The sequence below is a fragment of the Protobothrops mucrosquamatus genome, unplaced genomic scaffold (genome assembly GCF_001527695.2).
Source record: "Protobothrops mucrosquamatus isolate PMUCROS unplaced genomic scaffold, P.Mucros_1.0 scaffold25, whole genome shotgun sequence".
NCBI lineage: Eukaryota > Metazoa > Chordata > Lepidosauria > Squamata > Viperidae > Protobothrops > Protobothrops mucrosquamatus.
Window position 1 is genome coordinate 487,222 of NW_015386410.1, and position 11,714 is coordinate 498,935.

At 42.3% G+C, this 11,714-nt stretch overlaps 1 protein-coding gene across 1 annotated transcript; it reads left to right on the forward strand.

Moving 5' to 3' along the window:
• Positions 1-7,639: 7,639 nt before the first annotated feature.
• On the forward strand, positions 7,640-11,506 carry LOC107283076 (sulfotransferase family cytosolic 2B member 1). Its single transcript, XM_029283133.1, has 6 exons — positions 7,640-7,784; positions 8,448-8,656; positions 9,303-9,432; positions 10,662-10,756; positions 11,088-11,268; positions 11,367-11,506. The coding sequence occupies exons 1-6, from the start codon at positions 7,640-7,642 to the stop codon at positions 11,504-11,506; spliced, it is 900 nt and encodes a 299-aa protein (XP_029138966.1).
• Positions 11,507-11,714: the final 208 nt, after the last annotated feature.

Sequence of the window (11,714 nt, forward strand, 5' to 3'; positions counted from 1 at the left end):
GGGGGAGAGCCTTCTCTGTGGCAGCTCCTGCCCTCTGGAATGACCTACCCCCCAACCTACGTACAGTTGCGGACCTGCGCCTTTTTCGCCGAGCCCTGAAGGCCCATCTATTCCGTGCGGCCGGCCTGGCGTAGTTTGATTATGTTTCAGTGGGGGGTTTTTTACGGGTGTGTTTTTAGAACAGGCCTGTTATTTAATTTGATTTTAAAACAAACTATTTATTATCGTGGTTTTTAGTATCGCCTGTTCACCGCCCTGAGTCCCGCAAGGGAGATAGGGCGGTATATAAATTTAATAAATAAATAAAATAAATAAATGTCACCCCCCCAGTCCTTCTTTTCACTAGATTAGACATACCCAATTCCTGCAACCGTTCTTCATATGTTTTAACCTCCAGCCCCCTAATCATCTTTGCTGCTCTTGTTACTAAGTCTAAATCTTTGAATTCTATTGACCCTTATCTAACTCTTAGTAGGTGCTAAAGGTTGAGAAGATTCCTGTGGATTGGCACGAGTAGCAATAAATCAGTTTAACTGGACCTTCACATATGGACCTGCTCTTTTGTGCTTGACATATCCCAACCTTATCCATGAGCTAAAAGAAAATTTGAATCAGGGTTTTCTCAGTCCTAATCTCATTATAATATGGGGAACCTATAACACTCCCCAAAGAATGGGAGAATAGCAACTTCTACCATATTCTTTGCTCATGTTGCTTGGGATAATAGGAGTTATAGTCCAACATCTTAGTTTTGCCTACAGCCGCTCTAATGAAAACACCATTACATTTTAGTTTTCCCTTCCAAGCAGTGGAATTCAATTTGACAAAATGTAATGTTTTCTGCTGGTGAGGTATGATTTCATTTGGGGCAGGCAATTGCTGATAAAACCCCTACAATTTTCCATGTGAGAACCTTTGAACAGATGGCCTGCACATATTTGTGTAACTTCTTCTTTTCCATAATAGGATTTTACAGGAGGGGGACTAAAAGCAGGTAAAACAGCAGCACCTCTATCATGTTGCCCAAAATAAGTTTATAGGCTTGTTAGGGCCTAAGAAGTGGCTTCATTTGTGGTTTTGCACATTTGAGACTTGACCAAGATATTCCCTCATTAGCCTCAGAGATTAATTATCTATGCTGCATTGTTCTGTGGCAATGACACCATTGCCACAGATTGGCTGAAATGCGGTGATGTCCAGGTTTGTTTTGATGAAGTAACAAAACGTTTGTTGTTAAGCCAAGGTTGAAATCCCATCTTGGAAGCTAAAGTCATCAAATTTATAAGCTTTTGCTAATAATTTCAATAGGTTTCTCTTCTGTCACATTCAGTTGTAATGTCACTTGATCTCATTTAGCTGTGCTGCAAGAACCAACCAATCAATTTATACATTCGAGGTTATGGTTAATTTTTTGTGCACATCCAACTACTGTGGCTAAATTTTGTGGCTTAGCACAAGGAGTAAAGCCAACTATGGTTTGTTATCATAAACATTTTATATTAAATGTTATAAAACCACCTAGAGTTGGTTGGTAGACAGATGGACAGCATACAAATTTAATATTTATTTAGCGTATGGCTTGGTTTTCGTTTCCAGGAAAGCCTACCGGGTAGTCTGGCTGCCAGCAGTTGCTGATTTGTTTAGTTCACACTGTCACTGAGGCGAACTAGCCTCACACCCGCACAAACTTAATAAATAGGTGAAGCAGGCTAATGTGGCTTGTTCAAGAAGCTATGATTTAGGAACTCCCAGCATAATGGTAAGCATCCGACCACATGTTAAGAGTCCCACAGGTCAAGTGGCAGCTGTAGGGCTTAGAAAGACGTACTACTGGATGGGGTTGAGTTTCACATCTCGTGGAAAAAGTTTTACTCCTGGGATCTCCTTTCCGGGCTTCGCCCCATCAGATTTATCTTCCGATGGCGCGGCTGGGCTCCCTCTTTGCTGCGTTTTGGGCCACCTGGCCATCGGAGACCTTCTGCCGGTCAACTATTGAGCCGGACGTCTCTAAGAGGATCTCGCCACCTTAAAAACAAAAAAACAACGGTCCTCGGTTAGGAGGCAAAGCTTGAGAAACGTCTGCGAAGGGAAGTCCCGCCCAGAACCCCTGGATTGGTTATCGCAAAATCAGGACGCCCGAGTCCGGTGGGAATGAAGTGAAATTTAGTAGGTTATGAAAAAGGAAGAGCGGAGAGGCACCGATTTCGGCTTCGCGGCGATCGGGGAGGGGGGGAGGGATCGGGGTTTATTAAGAAGAGACTGCAAAGGCGGGTTGGGAAAAAGCCGTAGTAGAAAAATCGGATTTTCTTTGGAGAACAGACATCCGTCTGGAGTCCAGAACTAAAAGGGGTTTGTCGCGTGAGGGAGGCAGGGAGACACCACCCCCTCCAAACACACACAGGCAATTAAGACAGCAGGAGCCGTTTGTATAGAAGTCAAAAGTCAGCTTTATTGGGAATTATGCATAAGTAAGGATGGAATGAAAATAAGGTTTTTCCTGGCAGGGTTATTCCGTTTAGAACTGTCCGATAAACAGAATTCCAGGCTGTTCAAGATTTCCTGTCCAGAAAAGGGGAAAGATAAGAAAAAAAGCAAATGCACCTGTTGAATGTCTACATATTGCAGCCTTGTGGTGGAGGAATTGAGTCTTCTGGCAAATGTGACCAAATTCTCACTTTATTTACTTTTAAGCAGGAGAGAAAAAAATGATTTTCAATCAGCGTTAATGGCTTAAAGCACTATGGAGTTTGTAAGCCACAATGTATAAGCCAGTGATGGCGAACCTTTTAGAGACCGAGTGCCCAAACTGCAACCCAAACCCCACTTATGCATCGTCGGGTGCCGGGTGGGTGTGGCCCATTGGCTGGGTGTGGCACATTGGGTGGGCGTGGCCCATTGGGTGAGCGTGGCTGCGGTGGTAACGGCAGACTGGGTGGGACTAGAAAGTTCAATCAATCAATTCCAACTTTGTAAAAAAAAAATTCCCGCGAGAAGTTGAAATTGATTGATTGAACCTTTTTTTTTTTTTTTTGCACACGGCAGTGGAGGCCTAAAGCAAAAAAGTTTTATAAAACCCAGCTGAAGGCCTAGGACTGGGGCGACGGCATGTGTGCCCACAGAGAGGGCTCTGAGTGCCGCCTCTGGCACCCGTGCCATAGGTTCGCCACCACTGGTATAAGCTGTAATTTCTAAGTGCACACATTGCACTAAGTCAACCCAAACTAGTTACATAATGGCCTAGTGTGTCGCCTAAACCAAGGCAAAGAGAAGCTAGCTACTTGGATTGATGTATTGCTGTCTGCTCTAATGTTATCTGGTTCATGTGTAAGTATCTTTTAGTGTTTGTGTGCTTCTTAGTTGACACTTTGTGATGTGTGTGAAACCTGCTTCAGTACTCAGTGGTCTAAATGTCCAGGATAAATATGATGGGGCCATTTCTGAACATTCTGGGTAGCAAAGTCATATGAAATACTTACATTTCCTATAGTCTGGAAGATGATTGGCTGGGAAAGATTAAGACAGGGGTCTTCAAATGTGGCCCTTTTATGACTTGTGGACTTCAACTCCCAGAATTCCTCAGCCAGGTTTGAAGACCCGTGGATTAAGAAGTACACCTTAAGTTGGCCAAACAGTGCAGAAATCACAAGGATTTCTTCATGATACCTGCAAGCAGCTAGGAAATCATACAAGCCTCACCATGCTGTGAAGACCAGGAATATCCTCTCCAACAATTCTTCAAAGCTTAACATTCCTTATATTTTTAGGTAACTATTAGACAACCCATGACCCCATTGGGTCATCCTTTCTGAGTTATTTCCTTACTTAAACAGAAAAAATAGATTCACCATGTACAGAAAAAAAGTAATGGAAGTGGGAAGTAATGGGACTTCCAATTTCCTACAGGCTTCCCCAATGACTTTGTAGAGAACTGGCAGGGAGTGTCAGAAATCATATTACTTGGCTGTGGCTGACCATTGCAATATTGCACCAGGCAAATAAAACTGGTGTGAAGATCCTTGAAATTTCAATTGCATCGGTCCTGTTTTTTGTATGCATTCTTTAAGTTAGTGGATTTGAGCACGTTGGTTTAAAAATCTTTCCACTATGATGCAACATTTGGGCTTATTGAAGGTTACAAACCGACAAACAGGCAGGTTTAGTAGTATATGAGTATTCTGTTCTTTATACGTAGGTGTGTATCATTGCTTCAGATTTTCATATGCTCCTTCTAAAATGTTATTAATCCTGGGTAACTTCTTTGAAATGTTGCACAAAGGAGTTTCTAGGAGGATTCAGTGGTTAGTAAACAGGCTTCTGTTTATGCTGTTCCCAAACAAGATATATTCACTGCATGGAATCATATTAGCCAATCCAGAGAATGGCTCTAGATGGACCTGCTAGAATTTTACTGGTAGGAAACTTTAATTGAGAGGCATTAACAAGAAACCAAACCAAACCAAACTAATCATAAAACCCCTGTGGAGTGAAGGGGGGGTTTAACTCCCTCATTAGTCTACTAGCTCACTCTCAGCTGCATTTTACTGCATGTATAAATCAAGGATATTTGTAGGAAAATGGAAAAAAAATCCTGTATTTAGGTTTTATAAAAAAAAGGCAGAAGTACTGAAGAGGGAAAACAGGGTTGGCTGCTGTACAAAGGGAAAAGATTTGGGCATCTTAGTAGACTGCAAGCTAAAGAAGAGCCAACAATGTAGCGCGGCTGCTAATAAAGTTATTGCAATTAGATTACATCACCAAAAACACTCATCAGATCATGAGAAGTAATTGCTCTGCTCAGTCCTGTGTTGTTCAAGTGCCCCATTGTAAGAAGGGTTTTGATGAACTGGACAATTACCTGAAGCAAGTGGGTGGTGGTAAATAAAAATGACCTCAAAAGAAGATCCAACATTAATACTACAAAGAAGCAAGAAGGTGAGATATATACCTAATCTTCAAACAACTTCAAGGTTAGTCCACAGAACATACGTGGGCTCCCTGTGGTTCACAGGCCAGCTGCAGACTCAACAGTCAACCAGCCTCTCCCTAAAGAGGCCAATTTTTTTTTTTTGTCCCATCCAGACCTTCACTGCCTTAGAATCACATCCCTGCAGCTTTTAGGAGCCATAAAGAAGGGTAAAAATAGCCCAGTGATGACCAAGATGGAAAAGTCAAGCTCTCTCTGTTCTATAGAGGAAGTCAAGAACTGTGGGCAAATGCAGGGAAGCAGATTTTAGTTAAACAGGAGGAAGAATTTCCACATCGTAAAACCTGTTTGATGATGGAATCTACCACCTTGGTTAGTGGCCAGCTCAACTATGATGAGATGCTTCAGCTGAGGATCCACAGTGTCTTCCAATTCTGATTTAATCTGCAATGATTTGTTGGCACTTTACAAGTTACAACTGAGAAGTAAACAGGAGGTCTGGATTTTTCTGGAAGGAAGAAGTTTCCAGCAGGTTAGATTTAGCTTGCCAACATGTTTGCTTGGCACAGAACCCTATGTCTTTAACATCTTCTGCAAAGATGAGCTCTTCGATATCTCCCTCTTTCTACTGTTATTCCAAAAAACACAAAAGCAGATTTACAGTGGGTTTGTTTGACAACCTTGATGGTGGTGGATGGGAGCTGAACGCTTGGCTTTTATTGTTATATGTAGAACAGGGATGTCAAACTCGCAGCGTCACGTGACGTGTCGTGACGTATTGCAACTTTTTTCCCATTGCCGGCAATGGGGTGGGCGCGGTTTCACCATGACGCATCCGGTCCTCCGGCCGGCAGTTTGACACCCCTGTTCTAGAACATTTCTGTGAGTTAACTGATGGCCCATAAGAACATAGATGGACCAATAATTGAGATCCAGATCCTGATAGCAGAGATTTTGGTTGTCTGATGAGAAAGGAATATTTGTATACTTTTCTATGCTCTAAGACAGTGATGGCGAACCTTTTAGAGACTGAGTGCCCAAACTGCAACCCAAAACCCACTTATGTATCGTCGGGTGCCGGGTGGATGTGGCCCATTGGCTGGGTGTGGCCAATTGGGGGGGTGGCCCATTGGGTGAGCGTGGCTGCGGTGGTAACGGCAGACTGGGTGGGACTAAAAAGTTCGATCAATCAATTCCAACTTTGCAAGATCTTTTTTTTCCCGCGAGAAATTGAAATTGACTGATTGACTGAACCTTTTTTGGGGGGGGGCACATGGCGGCGGAGGCCTAAAGCGAAAAGGTTTTATAAAACCCAGCTGAAGGCCTAGGACTGGGGCGACGGCACGCGTGCCCACAGAGAGGGCTCTGAATGCCACCTCTGGCACCTGTGCCATAGGTTCGCCACCACTGCCCTACGAGACTCAAAGCCTCACCTTTTGAATTTCTGTAGTTGTATCTGATAATGGCTCTCTTTTCAGAAAAAAAGATAGTACCCTTTTAAATTGGAGAGAGAGAGAGAGAGAGAGAGAGATTATAGGGCTTGTCCGACAGTATCTGGAAGGCTGCAGGTGGCCCTCTTCTGCTATAAATGAATAGCAGAGGACCCTTGAATGGAGGAAAACTCTCCATCTGGAGGGTCAGGAGTCCTGAGCCCTCTAGTAGTTACCAGAGAATTAAAACTGGAGGGGGTGAGTCAGATGAGTGGATTCTTTTGAAAAACTGAGTTTTGCTGGTATGAAGCCTTGAAAAGGCTGGGAGCTGCTGATGTACTGAGGCAGAGACGGAGAGAGGGATGGAAAAATACTAAAAACAAATATTTTAATTAACAGGAGTGATGTTTAGCAATCATTAACTAATATTATAAACTGGCTGTGTGCAATGACCTGTGTGCAATTATATGAAGAAACCTTTACAAGAAATGTTAACTGAAGGTCTCAGATGGTGTAAGATATTGCCCGTGTAGAGTAGTGTGGTTTTCTGTCAATTGTATCAACTTCCTGTTTTCCTATGTGTGAGGTCTCAAGACATGAACTTCCCTCTTTTAGGGTGTTAAAGGTAGATAAGAAGTCATCCATTGGGTTAGGCGTGAGTGGCAAGCTGTATAAGAATGACACGCTGGAAATAGCCCAGTGTTCAGAATCTGTCATGCTAATGCTCTGAACCATTGTGCACAAATAAACCTGTCTTCTCCAATCCTTCGTGGTCTTGTCTTCTGATGTAAGTACAACGTTACAGAAAGATGGTAGCAATGCAGATTTCTTCTAAGTCTGGATTTTACTTATTGTTTTTTCTCTCTCTATTTGTATGTGTGGAAAGCAGGGAGAACTGTGACCATATACATGTGTGACCTGAATTTCACTGTCCTGGCTCTCCTCCCTTTTCAAAGGACAAAGTCTCTTTTTGTGAATTTTTCTCAATAAAAGCTTTTCAAGGTTTTCCCTCTGAACAGCCTGTGCCACAAAGAGGAGTGGCACAAAAAGGAGGCTGGAAGACAAGGAGGAGAGAAAAAAACTGGTTTGGTGGAGTTGTAGAAGCCGGGAGGCAAACAGTAGATTTTGAAGAAGCAAGGAAGGAAAACTTTGGAATTGCATTCTTCCTCTTTCCTGTTAATTCCATCAGAGGGTTCCCTCTTTTCCAGGGGCAGAGAGTTAAAAGGACGTTCAGGCTTCTGTTTTTACTTCCCTTGTGTCTTTTTCCTTCCTCCGTAGCAAAACAATGGCCAAACGGATTGTCGAGTCTATTCAGTATGGAGGAATCACTTTTCCAAGCATTGTGCATAGTGAAGAGAGTGTTCGCTATGCTCACCGGTGTTTCCAAGTGCGGGACAGTGATGTCTTCGATGTTACATACCCCAAATCTGGTGAGCCATACAAGTGCCTATCCCCTGCTTCCCTGGAATTTGGGGGCCCAGGAAATATATTAATTTATACTTTCATGGTTTGCTCTAACTCACTTTTCTCAGAATATATATGTCAAGGCATCATTTCATATTTAGCAGTTGTGTGGACAGATAAAATTATAATTGCTAGAACTTTTCCAGAAAAATTACCAAAGCTAGCAGTTTTTGAAGTGCGTGGAATCAGAATCTTATAAGCATAGATGCCTCGTTGAAAAGCTTTAAAAAAAAAGATTTTGGATGTATGTTGGAACTGTCCTTTGTTGACAGGATTGTCTTAAAACTATGAGACAGAAAGAGAACAGGCACTTGAACAACGTGCAGTACATTGCACCCTCTGCCTGTCCATCTGTCTATCCATCCTTCCAATTGTTTTTGTCCATCGAAACTAGTGACTCAGTTAATGGAAGTGCATACATGTGGGGAAACCCCAAATACTGAAATAATACTTGGGATTTTGTTTAATTAGTGCTACTTCTTGTGAGTATGGTTCTGCTGGATCATTTCAAATCCTAGACCTGAGGCAATTTCTTCCACAGCTTCTACAAAAAGCTTTGGTAGATATCTTCAAAGACGCTCTGCACACGTTCAGGGTAAGAAGTATACAATCTTCTCGTCTGTTTTCAGGAACAACTTGGATGCAAGAAATTCTTACTTTGATCTATAGCAATGGAGATCCCACATTCTCACAGTCAGTCCCTTGTTGGGAACGGGTGCCCTGGGTTGAACACAAGACAGCAGCCCAGTACTTGGAGAACCGACCCTCCCCTCGTCTCATTACCTCTCATTTGCCTGCAACAATCTTTCCAGAAAAGTTCTTCTCTTCGCAAGCTAAGGTGATTCCATTTGTACATATACTTGTGGGTGTGCATATAGAGAGAATATATTGATGCAATAAACAACCCATGGATTGTTTAACAATGGATTCAATTATGGGATTCAATCTGGGTTGCTCACCAGGACCAGAGGTTTAGTCTTTTGAGCTTTTGGGCTCTTGCTGGAGCCCATCCTCAGGAAACTTCTGTCTACACATTGTAGTAGAGAGAAGTTCCCTGAGGATGGATTCCAGCAACAGTCCAAAAGCTTGGAAGACTAAACCTCTGGTCCCGGTGACCAACCCAGATTGAATCCTGCAACATTATTGTGGGACCTTCATTCCTGAATTCAATTATGTCTTCAGTAAGGGACAATTGTAATTGTAGTTTACAACCACGATGGCTAACACACTAAGCCAAAATCAAAGGAAACCCATTATGGGTTAACGTGGTGGATGAATCTTAATTATCTTGTGTGTGTTAGAAAGCATGCTTCCATTGATCATTGCTAAGAAATCAGCCAGCAATCAGATATGGGGACATTCTGATAACTGGTAAGAGAGGTTAACATTGCCTCCTGGCCTCACCAGATTGCCCTTTGGGAAGGAACTGTGGGAAGAACCATTGAGATAAAGCCATTCTAATACTTGAAAACTTTCTCTTCTAGGCTATTTACACTGTCCGTGACCCCAAGGATGTCTGTGTATCACTCTACCATTATGCCAAGATGTCTTCATTTCTGGAGTTTAGAGAGGATTTGGAGAATTTATTGAGCTGTTTTCAGCAGGGAAACGTATGTGGGCAGAGGCTGGAAATTTAGACTCATGATTTGTTTGCCAAAGCACTGGAATCCCCAGTAGAAAGAGTCAGTGTCAGAAGGTCCTCATTGACTGCCATCTTCCCTCTTTTATTATTCTTGATGATTCATCTTTCCCCTTCACATGTACTACCTGACAAGTCTATTTTGGATGGATAGCCAGAGTCCCAGGTTAATCTGGAACCCCTGAAGTTACCACCAAATGCAATTGCCCAGAACTGATGGCGCTATTTCATTGAATTTTGAGATAGGAAGAAAATGAGAAATAGACTACATTCTGAGTGTTAGACATTATAATAGTCTAAGTCCTAAAATAATTTAACCTAGTTTAAAAATGCTCAGAAACCAATCCAGATTCAGAGAGGAACATGCCATTTTAGCTTTGGCCTTCAGGGTCCTGTCCATTTTGTATTATCATCTTACTCTGAGATCCTCCTTAGATCCATCACCACTAACATCTTATTAACTATCCATCTTAGCCCCTTCATAACCCCTTTGCTGTCTTCATTCTTTATACAACGAAAACATGAGTTGCTTATGTTATTTTTTTGTCATAAAATTGACCCGCTTTTAACTGCCTCACAACTCATAGCACTGACCTCTGGCATGTAAAAGATGCAACTGGTAAATCTGATTGCTCCTTTCTCAGTTCGGTTGGGTCATGTTTTGCCTGACCTGGAACCAATTAAATTATGTCCTCTGATGAAGCAAAATGCCAGTCCTTTGTAGAATCCCCCTGTGTGTCAAGTGTCTGTGGATGTCAAGTCTGCACTAACAATCTGCTTTGTCTGTTAGATAATAACAAATGAATTCTGACAGGTGAACTTTTAGCTCCTTGCTGTCTCCTTAGCATTTTTTCCTTTGGCTGAGATGATGGTTTTTGGTGACAATTTGTCAGACACGAGTGGGCAACATGGTCATTCCATCAGATGTCTTGGATTTTGGTTCCTTGTTGCCTAGCCAGCATGGACTGTGGCAAGGCATTGTGGGAATTGTTATCCAAAACATCTGGAGGTGCAGTATCCCTCTCCTTTTGCTATGAACATTTGCTTAGAAGCCAGTTTTGCTGGGATCAGTGGAATTTGCTGTTAGGTAAGTGCATATAGGTTTCCAATTCCAGAGTTATTTTGCTTACTATATTAAAATCTATGCTCTTACAAAAAAAACCAACAACCCAAAAATGTTTTTCTTCTTATTTGCTTACCTCAGTTCTCTTTGGCACCTGGTTTGATCATGTCAAAAGCTGGTTGGCTTACAAAAATGAGAAGAAGTTTCTCCTTCTGGTCTATGATGACTTGCTAAAGGTAGATGTCTGTCTGTCTGCCTATCATCCATCCATCATCTGTTTATCTCTGTTTCTTTCTCTGTCTACCATCTCTCTCTCTCTCCATCTCCCTGTCTCCCTTATTTATCTGTCTGTCATCTGTCTATCCATCTATCATATCTCTCTCTCTCTCTCTCTCTCTCTCTCTCTCTCTCTCTCTCTCTCTCCCTCCCTCCCTCCCTCCCTCCCTTCCTTCCTTCCTTCCTTCCATCATTTTTCTTCCTCGTTGCCCCACTCTAATTCAGGAGTCATTTTGTTCTAAAGGTCCTGAATTAGAGATCCAGCTTTTCCTCATGATCTTCTCTCTTTAGGATCTACGTGGCAGCGTTCTTCGCATCTGTGAATTCCTAGGCAAGAATTTGGATCCTGCTGCTGTTGACTCAGTGGTGGAAAATGCTTCCTTTGGAGTGATGAAGAGCAACAAGATGGTGAATTACACCATAGTTCCTGAAGAAGTGATGGACCAAAAGATCAGCACTTTCCTCAGGAAGGGTAGAGATCAAAAAGCTTTGAGAAAATCCAAGTTCAATGAATCTCCAGGTGCAGTAAAACACACAGTGTCTCACCTTTTTTCTTCCCTTTCTTTGCAGGAGTTTCTGGGGACTGGAAAACTCACTTTACTGAAGAGCAAAGTGTTGCTTTCCACCAGCTCTACCAGGAAAATATGAGTGGTCTAGAGACCAACTTTCCTTGGGAGGAATTTCAAGCTGAAAACCATCAGGAAATTTGAGATTTTGGATGGCAGGGAGCAATGCTGCAATCAAAAAAATGCCAAACTTTGTGAATTAAAATATATTTCATTCAATATAGGTAGTCCTTGAATTATGACTGCAATCAGAATCGGGATTGCTGTTGCTAAAAAATATAATCGTAAAGCACAACATTACATGACCACATCTCTTAGCGGCAGCAATCCAGACCTAGTTGTTGTTGTAACC